Here is a 16,771-nt window from a genome sequence, read left to right as displayed (position 1 = left end):
CAAGTTACCAAAAAAAACCAACCAAACCTAACCCAACAAAAAACACAGAAAGATACTAAGCAGCACTGGATACAGACAGGGAGGACACAGAGCCAAAAACTTCTACTGAACTTTGCAAAGGTGTTTAAGCCCCATTTTCACATGACTGCTATGCACTTGGGAATTACATTACCATTACACTGCCTAAGCTACGAGATGCCCAAGGCCACTTGAAAAAAAAGACCTGCAAAGATTTTTGTCCTTAACTAGGCTGCTGTGCAAAAGGTGTCAGCACAACCACCGGTCTCGCACAGGGACTGACTCTGTTCCTTGGCCACGTACCAGAGCACGGAGTCATCTACCCCAGGGAGCTGCCTGACAGCGGCATCAGCCGCTGCCTGGAAGAGCAGGGTGGTGAGCGTGTTTCAGCGCCCTAAGTAAAGCAAGAGACTGAGGAGTGTGGCTGAGACTGGGTGCTCTGCACTAAACTGAATTTTTCTCACAGGGATTGTTCCTTTAGAAACAAAACCATAAACTAGAGAAACCACAGGGCTGCTGAAACTTTTACCAGGCTGCTAGCCTGCCCCTGCTCCAACTGTGCACCAAACGCAAATATGGATATAATTTATTATTCATTACCCATGTCTCCCATCGAAGCAGATGCTTCTTGCAAGATCCTTGTGCATTTTTTTGGAAGAGTGAGAAAACAGCAATGATGCCTACGTGTCCACCAACTTGACTGTAGTCAGAAAAATACCTGCTTTATATCTCACCTATGAGTTAATGTGGGTAGATTTTGCCTTTTCATTTTTTTTTTTTTTTCCTTAATTTCCTGCCTGACAACTGAGCAATCTGGCTGCGAGCTGTTAAAATAGATGCTGCATCCCACCCCAGACTTGGCTGTGTTTTGCTGGCATGCAGAGCAAGTAGCTCCTCCGTGGAGCGCATGCGGCGCGCTGGAATTCCTCACGCTGAGGTCTGAAAACGCGACTTGTCGCCATACTCCCAGATAATACTTAACACTACTGTCCTAAAATTTCACATTCAGAGATCGATTTGCATGGGAAATTTTGCATTTCTTGGCTTAGAGAACGAACAAGAAACGCCGCAGGAATGGAGAGAACAAGTGGCTGGCACCGCATCTCTGCTCGCTCTGAACTTAGCACCACGCAGTGCTAAAACGAGCTGGTGAAGGAAGGCTGTTAAGATGCTCACAGAGGCGTTTGAATGAACTGAAAAACAGTCAGGAGAAAGCGTGGGGAGGATTAAATCAAACAAACAAACAAACAAACAAATCAGTTTACTGAGACAAGCTTCCAAGCAGTCTTCAGCCTAATGGTACAGCAACCTAACGCAATCAAAAGCCGCTGCTACGTGGTGGCAAACCGAATTCGTCGAAGCATCTAAACGTCCCCATCCAGCATCAACACAGCAGGAGAGAGAAAAAGGCTAGAGGCGCTGTGGGTCTTCCCTGTCCGCTCCCCCCACCCCTCAATTAACACTAATGAGTCCCAGGAGATGGGCACAAGTCCCCGTGTCACTGGGTCTTGCCCAGACAGCCCTGCCTTTGCTTTGTCTGAGCAGCTTCCTCTCGCTCGCCATAAGCTCACCAGTTTGCCTTGGCCGCGCAGGTCAGCAAAGCTGGTGCTGCTGCACCAGTGACTATCTTATCTTAAGATAGCTGGTGGCCTTTTCCACTGTCAGAAAACCCCGATTTCTTGAGAAACTCAACTTCTCCCAAGTAAGGCTCTCCTCTATCTCATGATCTGGACCAAAACATCTATTTTTTAAAAAGAGAAAAAAAAAAAAAAAAAAGCATCAAGAGCATCTGAAAGGTCCACAAATCCAAAGAAAGAAGGAAAAAAATATGCAAGATTCTAAAATCACGATTTTAAAGGAAATCATACAGTTTGGGGCCTCAATGAACGATTTTTGCATGCTTGAGTTTAATACTGTCACGGTCACAAAAGTAGAATCCAAAAAATCCACAAAAAATAAACAAGCCCGTTGATGCAGATAAAAGTCAAATGTGCTTTTGCAGCTGGCAGACAGGTATCCAGCCATACATTCTCTGGGTGCAAACTACAGCTGCCATATGTAAAACTACGTGACCTCGTGTCTGTGAGGGCAAGAACATACATGTAATGTTTTTGAGGTTGAAAAAGAGACTGCAGCTAAAGAAAATGTGGCTTTCAACAGTTAAAAAAAATAAACTGTACAAGAAAATAGAGTAGGGAGCTTTTATAAGCCACCTGGAACTGGGTGTCTATTCCTGGAAGCTCCTTTTGGTGTGGTAGACCTCATACATGCCATACACCCCACCAACAAACTCAATCATTTCTCTTCCCCCTCCCTGCAAAAAACACTACATTTAATGAAAACTCAGGTGTTATAGGCCAACACACTTTGTGGATTAAACTGATGACGCTTGCAATAACTACAATGCATGACACTGCCTTTAGGAAATTTCAGGTTGTGTTGAGTCAAATACAGCAGCCAAAGGGGAAGTCGTAAAAATGTGTAAGATACGCAGAAACCCACCACTTCCCCGAGTGCCTACACTTTTTGTTGTGACATAGGATGATTTGGGACATTAAAAAATAAAAACAGGATCTTCGTTTTGGAAATAGCCACTAACACTGCCCCTATACCTGAGGGCACAAGTCCAGTCCTGTACTTCCATTTCAACTTTGACATTTTTACCTGTGAGAGATTCTGCACTACACAGCACTGAGGAGCAAGGGAGGAATGTCACAGAAGGGAAAGCAACTGAGACAGCAAGGACTTGAGAAACAGAGCATCGCCTGCTCATACATAACTGCCCAGGACAGTGCTGCTTTTTTAAACTATTTGCTACATCAGTACTACATCAGGACTTTGTTACTTTTCTGTAAGAAAGCTGGGACAGACTTTTTAGCAGGGCCTGCTGCAATAGGACAAGGAGTAATAGTTTTAAACTAAAAGAGGGCAGATTCAGACTAGATCTAAGGAAGAAATTCTTTACAATGAAGGTGGTGAAACACTGGCACAGGCTGCCCAGAGAGGTGGTGGAAGCCCCATCCCTGGAAACATCCCAGGTCAGGTTGGACGGGGCTCTGAGCAACCTGATCCAGCTAAAGGTGTCCCTGCTCACTGCAGGGGGTTGGACTAGACGGGCTTTAAAGGTCCCTTCCAGCCCAAACCATTCCATGATTCTACGACATTAACTATAAAAGAGGGACTACAGACAGAAACTTCTTGCATTTGAGACAGCTTAGTACATAAATACTGAAATAAAAAAGACCTTGGAGCTAAAAGCTAAAGCAAAATTTCACAAAGACCATCTCTTGACTCTCGGCGTAGTGCTTTACCTCCGGTAGTTTTTCAGGCAGACGGGTACACTGAGGTAACCCATTTTGTTCTGGAAAAGGTACGATTCCCATCACTACCTCAGGGTTTGTTCCAAAGCTTCCCCTGAAAATCTCTGCTTGCTCTCTAAATATTTTCTACATCCAAAGACTTGGCGCGGGGCCCTGGGCTGCAACCGAAGCACCGCAGACACGTGCCCAGCAGAGCTGGGTGACCCTGCGCAGCTTCAGCCTCGGCTGTGGGGTCAGGCTCTGCCCTCCCGCCCCACCTTGCCACCCTCCGCACCCACGTGCCAAGTCCCACGCAGAACTGGAGTCACCCGTTCCCAGCCCTTGGGGTGGATGTGTGAGCCCACACCTGCTCCGAAAGCCCACAGCCTGGGGACCCAACTGAGCCCCCAAGCTCGCAGTCCTCGTAAGCAACCAAGGGAAGCATGAGGCACAGAGACTGGGTCTCTGTTAAGGCATGCATTATTATACTCTTATTATTACTCCCTTTGCTCCAGGACTTGCAAAGCCTAAAGCAACCGAGCTTTAATTGCGACAAATGCAAAACATCATTAATTTTAGAAACAATACAACAAAGTAGTTTCCCCTTTAGACTGATGCCTGCTATAAAACCCTAGGAAAAGAGACAGCACCCGGCCGAGGGTCTGCCTGAGCCTGCTCCCTCCTGCCCCCAAAGAGAGGGGAATGTGAGAGCGGGAGGGAAAGGCATCGGTGATTTTCCAAGGCACGCTGGCTTTTGATGAAAACTGTATCGCGTATTCAGGAAGAGACAGAGGAGGTAATCAAATCTGGTTATCTCGAAATCATTGTGAATGGGTAGATTTTGGAGCCAGAGTTGTTTGTTGGAACCCACCCCTCCAGCCCTCCTGTTTGAAATAGAACAGCTGTGTAACATAACAGGAAAAAAATCCAGCTTTGTTGTGACAAATTCTTAACCAATTTTTTTGGAAAGATTTAAAATAACATAGTTTCTGTTGCGTAGGCTGTGATCCTGTTGACGTCCGTGCTCAGTCGCCCAGCACTTTCATATACATAAAACGAGAGGTATTTTTGGTGGAAGGAAACACGGTCAGTGTATCTGATTGGTAAAATAACTTAAAATCACATTTCAACAGTAACTTCCAACTGCCCCAGAGCACGAGTTAATGAGATCACATGGAAACATATTGTGAACCAGGAAACATATTTTATACAAGACCAAAACAGTGGAAAAAAATGTTACACACACAAGGTAGTGGGGCTCCGTTTTGTACGCTTCACCCTTCTTGTTTGTGTTAGCGCACAGGCACGCCGGGTGCCTCCCCACCGGCTGTAGCAACGCGCCTACAGGCCACTTGCTGCAGCGGAAAGATAAAAGCCTGTTTGGTCAAACTGTCCTATTATTGCCCTCGAAGTCTTCGGCAAAAAGCGGCCCCCTGAATGCAGAAGCCAAGGGCCGGCCTCTCTGATGAACGCGGGCTGCTTAGCACTTCAGCGGGAGAACGTAAGCGGCTTTTTTTAAGCATGTGGGGAGGCTCTGAAGGATTTGCCTGGTGTTAAAAGTCACTGTCCCAGCTCTGAAAGGCAGCGAGTGCCTACCTGTGGATGGCTTGGCCAGACCCAAAGTGCCTGGATGGCTTGGCCAGACCCAAAGGGTCTGCTGCATTTCCCAGCACCGAATTGAGCCAGGGTCCTGTGAGGACCTTGGGCAACACAGACAGGGGGAGGGGGAGGAGAACGATGAGGAAGGGGACCACAGCACTACCTGCTGTAACACAAAGGGCCGTGGACCACTCAGTCTCAGCTTTGGGAGACAGCACGTGGCAGAGGTGCTGGCTGGAGAAAAGCGAGACTGGCACGGTTGAGAGCCAGTGAACGTATCGCTAATTAAAAGATTCCAACTACCTGCCCACTTCCTTCGTTTTGAGAAAGACAGCTTTGCTGTCAAAAGCAAGAAGCCAGGTGTGCTTGAGGAAGAAGAGGAGAGGGGGTGGTCAACACAACCAGGGACCAGGAAAGCCAAACTCTTTTTCTGCACCCCCTGTTTCTGCATATACGGCCTTCAGAAGGCTTCAGAGTAAAGACCATTACTGAGACTGAAAGAGAAAGCAGTGGATGTAACTCAAATTCTGGCTATTTTGTGGTGCTTCCTACCCTGAGTCCTCTTCTGATAAATCAGTGTGACCAGTATATTGAGTAATAGGAGCTGACAAATAAGGTTTTCTTCTTTAAACATAAAAATGTCAGGGAAGGGGGAAAAAAGAAAATCACTGTCCAGCACAGACAGATATAGAAGATTGAGAAGCAGCTTTCAGATGACGTGAAGCAAAAGCTGAAATAATACACAAAAGAACCCTATTCCTATTCTATTTGTATTCACTATCAAGTGTAAATGTACAAGGCCCAGTAATGCCACCGTAATGAGACCATCTCCTTCTCCTGCAATAAAAACATACTAAGACATGGTGAACTATGTAAGTAAAGCTACAGGTTTGACGGCACCAAATTGTTCTGCTCCCTGAGCAGCTTCAGAATACCCCTCCTCCAGACTGCCCACACTGGGGCTCATCCCCTGGGAAGCAGATAACCAACTACCACCCACGCATGGCCATCGCCTAGAACAGCCTCTTTAACCCTTCGAGGCTTTACTCGTGGTCACGCCACACCACAACAGAGGCAGCATCACAAGATACAGCTATGTGGAATGATGGATGGGCAGATTTGGCAGGAAGCGGAGACAGGAAGGGGAAGGAAGAAAAAAAGTGTGCAATAAAGATATTATCAGGACTGCCCTCTAAGTCGGGGTTCCTTACCTCATGTAGGACGTCGGAGACAGAGACTTTGGTTTGGCCCACTGGTAGGGGTGCTGTGGCACGGACAGGTACTGCTCGCAGAAGTTTCCCTTCCTGATGTGCTGAAAGCTGGAGAAGTCTTCCGGTGACAAATCGGCAGTTGGCGATATGGTCCCGTGATCCTCGCCAGCCGGTTCGGTTTTGAGAGTCATGGACGGGGTGTGGTCGATGGCCGTCTTCCTCGACTTGATGGGAATCCCATCATTCATATCTATGGTGCTGTCGGTGGTGAGGGCATTGATGGCGGCGACGATGGCAGAGCTGGTGTACTGGTTGGTGTTCCCCAGCCACGTCTCATCCGTGACGCTCACCCGTGGCGAGTTTTGCGGAGAAGGCGTGGGGGAGTGGTGTGGGGAGTAGGAGGTCTGCCGGCCATTGAGACTGTACTTTCTCTTGTTGCAGGGAGATGGAGGCCTGGAGTTGCGAGCCCCCAGCCAGTTCTCCTCCGTGATGCTCGTCCTGGGAGATGTTGATGGAGAGTGCCTCGGGGAACCGAGCAAAGTGCAGGCCACCATGCTGCGCTGGTAGCCCTCCTCTGTGTCGGTGGTCTTCGGAGAGACGCACGGGGACTGCCACGGGGAGGTCTGGGGTGAAGTGTACGGGTACGAGTAGTTGGACTCGTAGGAAGACGCTTCGGAGTTGCAGCTTCTGGAAGACAAGCTACTCGCTGGACTCAGGCAGGACGGGTCTCTGTACGCCTCGATGTTGGGTAAGTTCAAAGTGGCTGTGGAAGGCGACCGCTTGGCATTTGGGATGGCCTCCTCAACCTCATCATGGAAAAACTGGTTGTTATTATGATGAAGTCCCATGTAAGAAGTGATCTCAATTCTAGGGCTCTCCAGCGCTGGAGCTCCATTAGGTCTGATGTTTGGTGGCAGGTAATACTCGGAAGCCCCGCTGTCGATGTGTCCTCCGTATCCAGATGGATGGTTTGTCGATGGGACAACTGAAATGACGGGATTTGATGTCTGAAGGCCATGGCATGGAGTTGTCAGTGAGGAATGTGCCACATTTAGAGGCAAGCCAGCATTTACGTTTGAAGATGTGTAATTATAGTGTTCTGGAAAAAACAAACAAACAAAGAAGAATGATATGAGGCACTGCACAAATATACTCACTTAGTAACACCCCCAGCTGGAGTGAAGGGACACAGTACAACACACAAGAGCACAGCTCTCCTTAACAACCCAGCCCATAGGCGTGCCATGCTAGGGTAGAACTTGCAGACTAGTTTCCTTGAAAATGGCACTCACTGCACAGCACAAGACAAGCTATCTTGGGAGGGGGATGTACACGGACTGAGCTTGTCTCAAGGGCACTCTTCTTATGTGAACCTTCAGAGCAAGAAACAGAGTCTTCAAACAACGCAGCTTCAGCATTCAGAGGCTGCAGTGCCGCTCAAGAGATGTGCTTTTATGTCAGTAAGACTAATGCCCCCCCTGAGAAGTTGGAATACGCAAAAAACACGGGACAAAAAACAAAAGCGGAGGCAGACTAAAGCGAAGAACATGATCGACTGCGTTCTGTTAAAAAAACTATACGCAACCAAAATTTCCATTACAGCAAGTTTCCAACTGGTTCCAGTTAACTAGGATTTTGGAACAAGATGGATCTATTGACCTGCTCTGGTTTCTGGGACCACTTATCCTCCAGCCCAACTGGCAGAGGCCAGGTGAAGGATAAACATGGATGTCTCTCTATGCTGCGACAGATGAAATTCCACTGAAACTGCTGGTTCTTGCGCACGCCATGTCGAGCGCTGCCAGCACCGTGCTCTTGGCCAACAGTCACACCATTTAACAGCTCTGGGTGTACAAAAGCCACAGCAGAGTTGCACAGTAGGTGTGGAAAACCTGGAAGGCGACAGATCACATCACAGACTTGCGCCGACTTGCTCCCTGACCCAGCGCGGGGGAACAACCTGTGTGGCACATGCCTCCACACCTGCTGTGCTACGGGTCTGCAGGAGATGATCCCTGACTCACCTCACTGTCAGCCTGCTGAAGGGAATCCTTCAGCTCTGATCCCTCATCCCAGGGACACGCACGTGTCACCGGAGACACCGGTGGGCCGCGCACTGGGGGATGGCCCCTGGTGCTCTGAGCAGTGGTGGGATCAGGAGCCATCCACCCTGTGCTTTCTGGTGTCGGGAGGCTCTGCATCACCAGCACACACAGGCCAGAGCCCCTAATGCCAGTACCTCCTGCCATACTGGGAAAAGACAGCAAAACCTTTCTGTCAGGGACAACAGCCACCGAACTTGGAGTCTGGGTAATGCTGTTCTGCAGGTTCCTCTCAGCCAGCTCCAGCCCCAAGCTGTGCTTACAGCACATCAGCCTTCCTTGAGGTTTACTACAGCGGCGGCACTTTCCTGCAGGACAGGGGGCAACTCTGCATCCCCCCTGGCCACAGATGGTCCATGCAGGGACCCTGTCCCCTTCCCTCCCAGGAGGCAAGCTCCCACGGCGGCCACCCTTGCCCACCGTCCCTGGGGAAGTATGGAAAAGCTGTGCTAATTACTGCAGCTCTTACTCCCAACGTGACCCGCTCCCCAGGAGCGCCGCACATGCAAACGAGCCTCCAAGCTGGTAAGGCAGGCGGCTATTCTCTTTCTTTTGTTTATCAGCTCAGCCCTCTCTGGTGTCATCCTCCGGCGATCCCGCGCTCGCCTTTCTCGCTGGCAACGACTCCAAGGCAAACGGTACTTAGGAAAAATTAATGTGCTGTCGCAGTTTCACAGCAACTCTGCGATGTTCCAGCTGATGTATGCCATGTCAGGTAACAGTCAGCAACGGCAAGCAACAACAGCTTTTGAACTCCCTCTCTATCCTGCCTTCAGAGACCGGCCATTTACTGAGGAAGGGTCATTGAATTACACGGGAGTGTGCCGCAAATAAAACTGGGTTATTCAAAACACGCTGCAGCTTCACCCTGTATTCAAACAACGAGGCGGGCAGGAACTACGGAGAAAGAGGTGCTGCTCTGAGAAGGATTACCCAACTGCAGTGGTCACAGCAAGGCGCAGATCTGCTGCCTGGGGGATCAGCGTCCCCTCCTTCCAAAATGAGTCCCCTTTAGTTGCTGCCCTGACACACGGCCGCGCCGCTCAGTGTCACCACAACCACCACCACCTCCCTCCTAACTCTTCATGGAAAAAGAAACCCGAAGTGGTCAACAGTGGTTAAGACCTTCCTCGTTTCAGAAATCAGCCCACTGGCACCTTCAAGGCACCTTCAACCCCCTCACTGCTTCCTCCAGCTCCAGAGGAAGACAACATCCCTGGCACCATACTGCTGCTGGGACACCAGCGAGGCTCTTCTCCCACGTACACCCCACAGGCCCTTCCACAGCCTGCTGGCCCAGCGGGTGGGTGGATGGCGCTGGGGACGTGGCACAGCCACCAGCTGCTCCCCACCACTCAGCCGGACACCCCGGGCAGGGGACCGCGGGCTCCGCAAGCTGCCCCGGCTCTGCGCCCGCCCGGTGGGCTCTGCAGAGGGGGTGTGACAGCAGCATCTGCTGACTGCAGAACCAGAGCCTTTGGATCTTTTATTAAAAAGTAAATAGATAAACAAACTAAATAGCAGGATAAGTTATCACCCGCATGAAAAGTACCATCAACCCAGCAGTTCTCTTACAACCTAATGCATGACTAGGGTGCAACTCGAGCGCTGAAGTCTGCTGGAGATGTGCAGCCCACGCCAAACGGGCAATATAAAGGCTCAGACCAGCCTTTGGAATCCAGTTTTTTTAAAAGGAAAACAACTTAAAAGACAGCCTCAAGTGCTCCAAGCAACAAGTTCCCCTAATGCACATGGCAAGGAATAGCCTCTTTCAGAACTATTATGTTTATTTTTAAAAAGTCAGCTTTTAAAGGGCCAAGAAAAATAAGGTGTCACACAACTTCTCACACAATAGCTCTCAAAACTGAAAGCAGCAATATCCAAAGCCTTTCAAACATATTCAGCTATCTTAAATTTTCAGGCAGCATGTAGAAAGTATGCCCACTAAATTTAGCAGCCCCAAAGCCAGAACTAGGAACAGGACCGAGCCCTCGGTTTGTGAGCTAAAAAACACCAGCCATGACTTCTGAAAAAGCACATTCTTCTCCACAACTTCCGTATTTACAAAATTCATCAAACGCACATACACAGTCAGCATTCGTAACACGCTGACGTTTTCCTCACCAGGGGGAATTAGACGTGCAGAAATAAAATGCCAGTCTTGAGGGATGGGAGGTGGAGGTGGCTACAAAGGCACGAAACCACCACGCAGCTGTGCAGGATATTTTGACAGTGCCGGCAGGGACAAAAAGCTTTAACATGGAGCCACTGTCACGCTCATCCACAGAGGCCCCCAGGACCAGTGCACTTACCACCAAGACACCTTCAATGGTGTATTTTAGTATCTTGAACCAAACCCCCGCATCAGATAGAGCACTGCAGGTCTGCAACAGTTCTGTTCCAACAAATCCACAGTTACATCAACTAGGGCAAGAAATTGGACCCCTTGATTCGTGAGCACATCTTCACAGACTACATTTCACTTCCTGACAACATAAAAAATTCAGATTTTTTTCTCTAGTTCAATTTCCCAGAGCAAAAGGTTTATTCCCTTCTAATGCTACTGGGCTGAACCTGCAAGGCACTGGGCACCATCAGGTTTTATTTACATTCTTTAAACAGGAACGCGAAACACCTGCAGCTCAGAGGGGCTTCAGGGAAGGTGAGGGCTGTTTTATATTTCTAAAGATAAAGACACGTTTAGGTTTGTGTTTAAATTCATGCTTTCCAAATTGGTTAATGGAGTTTGATACTTTTCTCACTAGGACTTTGACACTTAATTTGCTTCTGCCCCTCAACCTTCCAGGTGTCTAATTACTAAAACACTCATCTGAAAAGCTTGGTTTGAAACTCTTAAAACCTCGTTTTTCTGAAAACGGAGACGCTCGTAGCAATTATTTGTACAGCGCGATGGAGAGCTGGGCAATTGCGGAGCCTTAGGAAGGGGAGCACTACACCTTCACCTGCATCCTGGCAGGCTGCGATATGCAGGCAAGGATCTGGGAACCTCCTTCAGTTTGAAGGCAAAAGATGAAGGAAGCACAGACACAGAGGCAGCGTTCAATCACCTACTTGTACGAGAGCTTTTTCTGGGGACCAGCTAGCACCGATGCCACAGCAGCCAACCACACATCAGGAAACGACAACTTTCTCTGTGCCAATTCCATGTTTCTTCACCTCATTTACACCTCAAGTACTGTTAAAAGTCACCAGAAAAGGCAGCCGGACCGCGGCACCAGAGCCGGGGACGGTGTGACCCATGATGAATTCAGGCTCGTTATTTTTATTTATGGATGACCTTCAAGCTAAACCCTAAGCCTAACGAGCTCCAGCTGAACGGGGGTGGGGGGGTGTGAAGTGATTTTTGAACTGGCCCATCGCTGTAACGGGCAAGACCCACATCCCCACTTTCACCCCCCGGGGGCTTTGGGGGCGGCGAGGGCTGTGCCAGGGGGTCGCCCCCCACTTCTGGCAGAGGGGGCGGCCGTGCCAGCAGGCAGCGCGGGGCGGGGGGGACCTGAGGAGCCCCAACAATCCCCAAGTTTCAAAACTCAAGGCACCGGCTGCCTCCCGAGCCGCCTGCCCTTCGCGGGCCCGTCGGGGTGCTGCCAGGGCACCGCAGGGGAGCCCGCCGGGCCACCGCTTCCCTCCCGCCCGCTCGCCCGCCGCGGCCCCGCTCGCCGCTTCCCGACGCGGCCGAGGCGACAAAGAGCCTCCCGGGGCCGGGCCGACCCCGCCGGGCGGAACTGCCGGCTCCCCCGCCCCGCCACAGCGTGTGTGTGTGTCCCCCCCAGGGGGAGGGGAGAGTTAACCGCGCACCGCACCGGGGAGGGCTTCCCCGCAGCATCCCTCCGCCAGCGCCCCCGGAGGCGCCCCGGCCGCCCCGCCTCGACCCACCTCCGCCCTCATCGCTGTGCTTGAACTCGAAGAGGAAATCGAAGTCAAACTCCTGCTCGGCCTCCACGCCAGTCATGGCTCCCGCCGCGACCCCGGCCACGCTCCCGCACCCAGGCGGCGGCACAAGACCCCGGCCCGCCCCGTCGCGCCCGGACACCTGCTGCCGGCGGGGCGGCGCGCAGGGCCCGGCACGGCGCAGGACGGCGGCCGCGGCGGGCGGTAACGTGACCCCGGCCCCGACGGGCGGCCTATCTCGCTGCCGCCACCGCCTCTGACCCGCCCTCCCTCCCGCTGTTGATGTTTCCGGGTCGATGCAAACAACCGCCGTGCCCGGCATACACACCCCCCCCACACACCTCCCCCTCCCCAATCGCCCCCCTGGGGCTCTGCCCCTGAGCGCACCGCAGGGACCCTGGCCCCGGCGGGGACCCCAGCCCCGCGGCTCCCCGGGGGCGGGCTGGGGAGGCCGGAGGGAGGCGAGCAGAGGGGCTTCACCTGCTCCCGCCCGGCGGGAACTGACCACCGCGGGTGCCGGGCTCCCGCCACACGGAGGGGGCTGGAGGGTGCTTTCTGCCCTCGGCCGGGGGGGTTGGGGGGGGGCGGCTCTGCCCGCCCGGCCGGGACACCCGCGGGTCCCTCCTCTTCGCTCAGGCTTTCTCCGAGGGTCCCCAGCGCTCCGCGTCTGCGAGCCAGGAGGCTTCGCTTTCATTTATTTATTATTTATTTTACTTCGTTGCAGCACCCACTAGTGCCAACTGCTATAAAAAGCGCGTTCAAACGGGGCTCGAACGCTACCGTGCGCCGGGGAGGGGAAGGTCCCCGGGCGGCGGCCGCGCACCGGCGGGAGCCCGCAAAGGGCCCCCCGGTGACGGTGTGGGCACGGGACTCCCCCGGCCCGCCGCCTGTCCCGCTCGTACCGGTTAAAAATCGGTCAGGGAAAAAAGAAATCGGACTCTTTTTTTTTTTTTTTTTTCTGTTTAGAAACGCGCTGCTCCCCGTTTACCACGTCCCGCTTGAAACTCTCTGGCAGGCAAAGTCGCCCCCCGCCCCAGCCGCTCACCCCCCCCGGGCTCCAGGCCGCGTTTCAAGAGCAATAGTTTTCTAAAGCGGTTATGGAAACGGTATTCCCTTATAAACTCAGGGAATACCATTTTCCAGGCTTATGGCTGAAATCTCCGTTACGAAGTGCCAGGAAAACACATTTTTTTTCCATCAGAGCCCGTCCTGCTTTTTCCCCTCCCCGCCGGGCCGAGCCGCGCCAACAGGAGCCGGCGGGCACCGGCAGCCCCGACGGGGCCGCCCCAGGACACGCCGGGCCCACTCGGCCCGGGGCTCCTGCCAGCGGGCGGTGGGTTGGGTCTGCCCCGAGGGGACGGGGTCTGCTGGGGGGCGGAGGTGGGGCAACGGCCGGGGGCCGTCCGCGCTGCCCTGCTCCCAGCTGCTCTCCCGGAGCGCCGGGGCTGAGTCACCCCAGCGTGCAGAAGGCCCTGGCAGCGGCGGATCCCCCTCCGCCTGCGGCTGCCGGGGCCTGTTCGCCCCGGGAGGCCGGAGCAGGCCAGGGGCGACCCGCCCCAGCCCGGGAGAGGGGCCGCACCCCGGGGACCGGCGGCCGCCCGCGCCCGTCCCGCCGCCTCCGCCCCGACGGCGGGGACTGCCGCGCCTCCCGCCGCCTGCCCAGGGCCTACAGGCGGGGCAGCTGCCTCGCCCCGGCCCCCCGGGGTCACCAGGCTGCCCCCGCCGGGCTGATGCCTGCTCCCCGTCTCCTGCCGGGGCGGCCGGCGGGGGGAGGCGGGGGTCCCAGGTACCCGCTGCTCTCGCCTCTTTGCCTCTCCCACGTCTGGTCCCTGCGGGATGGGCGAATGATCCCCAAGCACTCACGGACGGTTCGATTCGCCGGGATTAGCGCTGCCAGCGAAGGACGAGGCTGGGCACCCTTCCCTCGGGGAAAAAGGGAAGAGGTACCACAGCAAGGCAAAACCGGAGGGGTGGCCACGCGTGGGGACGGAATAACGGCGTCGCGCCGGTTCCTAATCCAGTCTAAGACAGCGCCGTTAAACCGGGGAGAGCATAACGAGCGAGGGGGGTGATGCGCCCCGGCGAGGCCATCCCCGTGCCGCCGGGCGCCCCCGCCCTACCCACCGACCGACCCAGCAGCCGCCCCCCGCAGCGAGCCGGAGCGTTCTCAGCTGCCCCCGCCAAGGGGCCCAGCGGACCGGCTGCTCCGGATTTAACTGGCACAAGGCATGAACCCTCCGGCAAAGGACCCCGCACCTCGCTACGACCCGAAGGAAAAGGGGGGTCCTCCCACCGGGACTCTGCGGGAGTTTGGTCCCAGGCTAAGCAAGAAACAGTCTTGTCTTTTCGGTTGCCTCCGTTGGGCCATCAAGGGGCACCTCGGTCCGCGGGCTTGCGGGGCTCCGCTGCGTGTTTCCCGGATTGGGTCACACTTTCTGGCTGGCCTCATTTTCCCAGTCCCTTACCGACTGCATCAACAGCGAAGAGAACCATCGGCGAGGGCTGGCGGCATTTTAACACAGGCATCAGAAACGCCACAGAATTAAAGAGGGGGGTTTGGGGATTATCCTTTTTTTTTTTTTTTTTTTTTTTTTGACAAGAGGCCCCCGGATGTTTTTCGTGTCAGCTGCCTCTGGGTGTAATTTTTACAAGTTCGTGCATTCGGTGCCCTTGAAGCCCAGAGTGCTGGGAACGCCGTGCGCAGAGCCCTCGGAGGTCCGAGCGTGCGCAAGGCACGCAGGCCAACGCTATTAAATAAAACTTAATTCACTTCTATCCAAAAAGGCGCTCACATGCTTCAAAAGCCGAGCCGCAGTCACAGCCGCGCTAGTAGCTTTTGCACTGGCAGGGTCCTGTCAACTGAAATGAACCCCTGGAGTGAAAACATCTGTGGCAAAGGAAAGAGGAAAGGAAAGGGGAAAGGAAAGAGGAAAAGAAAGAGGAAAGGGGAAAGGAAAGGGGAAAGGAAAATTTAAAAAGAAAAGAAAAGAAAAGAAAAGAAAAGAAAAGAAAAGAAAAGAAAAGAAAAGAAAAGAAAAGAAAAGAAAAGAAAAGAAAAGAAAAGAAAAGAAAAGAAAAAAAAAGAAAAAAAAAGAGAAACGGAAAAGAAAAGAAAAGAAAAGAAAAGAAAAGAAAAGAAAAGAAAAGAAAAGAAAAGAAAAGAAAAGAAAAGAAAAGAAAAGAAAAGAAAAGAAAAGAAAAGATGAAAGAAGGGGGGGGGGGGGGGAAGATAGAAAAGAAGGGTCCTGAGCGCCCGTCCAGCTTTCTGGGAACAAACCCGGGAACGGACCCTCGTTGTCCCACTCTACGGAATAAACCCCGCGGACGTGGACGCGACCCCCCCCTCCACTTCTTCATAACTTTCTCTTTCCCCGACGTGCGGGCTCCCGGGCCCGGCCGGGCTGTTAAGCCCCGGCAGCGAAGTGCCGGCAACCACCGGACGGGAAGGAAACGGGAGCCCGGGAGCAGCCGCGGGAGGGGACACACACAGACGGCAGGGGGCTGCCCCGGGCCCGCAGCAGGGAGCCGGCAGCGGCCCCGCACCTGCCGCGGCGCGTAGGTGATGCCGCCTGCAGGGTCCCGCTCCCAGGGGGCGCGGGGGCAGGGAAAAGCGAGATTGCCCAAGTTTCGCCAGTGGGCGCTGGGTCACGATGCTCCGGGGTGGAGGGACGTCCCGAGGGGCACAGGAGAGGCTGAAGCCAGTCCTGGCTCCAGCCCCACGCTGCCCCCGGCAGAACCGAGCTCAGCCCAACCGAGCAGCCGCCCGCAAAGCGCTTCCCGAGCCCCGCGCCCGCGATCCTTCCCCCCGGGAACTTTGCCACTGGATTTTCAGCGCGCTTCTCGCCACAGGGTTACTACGAGGCATCGACAGAAGTCGCGACAGAGAGCCGGGATCGCGGGGCGAGCGCTCCTCCGCAGCCGGGCCGGCGGCAGCGGGGAGCCCACACCCCCGGTGGCGCGGGGGTGTGTGTGTGGGGGGGTGTCCCGGGGCAGCGGAGCCCCGCAGCCGGCCGCGGCGTGCCCGCCAGTTTCGGTGCGCCGGGAAGGACGCCTGGTACTGCCCGGGACTCGCATTCTGAGAAGGTTCTCTCGTTTTCCCAAGGGCGAGGGGTGGCTGCAATTACCGGGTGTATTCTGACCTCCCCCCGAAACTAAATCCAGGGGAGGGAATCCCCGCAGCCGCTTTGCAGCGCTGCCCCCCTGACCGGACCCCCGGCGCCCTTGCAGCCCCGCGCTGGCGGCCAGGAGCGATGCAGCGCCGCCCCCGCCGGGCCGGGCCGGGCCGGGCCGACAGCGGGAGCAGCACCGGGAGCGGGCCTGAGCCCGGCGGGAGGCGGCCGGGAGCGGCGGCGCCGTGCGGAAGGCGAAGGAGACACCGATTGGCACCGCGGCCGCCGGCGAACCTCGGGGCCGCCGCGGGGAAACACCGGGGGGACACCGCTGCCCCCCGCCCGCCCGCCCGCCCCCCTTCCAGCCCGCAGCGCCTCCCGTTACCTTCCTCCGCCGCCTTCATGGTGCTGCCGAGCGGGCGGGCGCCGCGCTGCGGGGCCGCCGCCGGCCTCTCTCTCCCGCTGGCTGGGTCCCGCGACGGCGGCGCGGCGGCGGCGGCCGGCGGGGCAGCGCTTGGCAT

The 16,771-nt window shown here is 54.6% G+C and overlaps 1 protein-coding gene across 1 annotated transcript in view; it reads right to left on the bottom strand.

The window, feature by feature from the left end:
- The window catches only part of NFATC1 (nuclear factor of activated T cells 1), a 112,355-nt gene extending 95,584 nt beyond the window's left edge, over window positions 1-16,771 (bottom strand). The window contains exons 1-2 of the mRNA XM_086472479.1: window positions 16,636-16,771; window positions 6,128-7,226 (exon numbers count right to left, since the gene is read on the bottom strand). Coding sequence (XP_086328605.1) covers window positions 6,128-7,226; window positions 16,636-16,771 — 1,235 coding nt within the window. The remainder of the gene's footprint in view (window positions 1-6,127; window positions 7,227-16,635) is intronic.

Source organism: Leptosomus discolor, chromosome 13 (genome assembly GCF_034619465.1).
Source record: "Leptosomus discolor isolate bLepDis1 chromosome 13, bLepDis1.hap2, whole genome shotgun sequence".
NCBI lineage: Eukaryota > Metazoa > Chordata > Aves > Leptosomiformes > Leptosomidae > Leptosomus > Leptosomus discolor.
The sequence above is the reverse complement of the archived record's forward strand: the minus strand, read 5'-3'. Positions and strand labels throughout refer to the sequence as shown.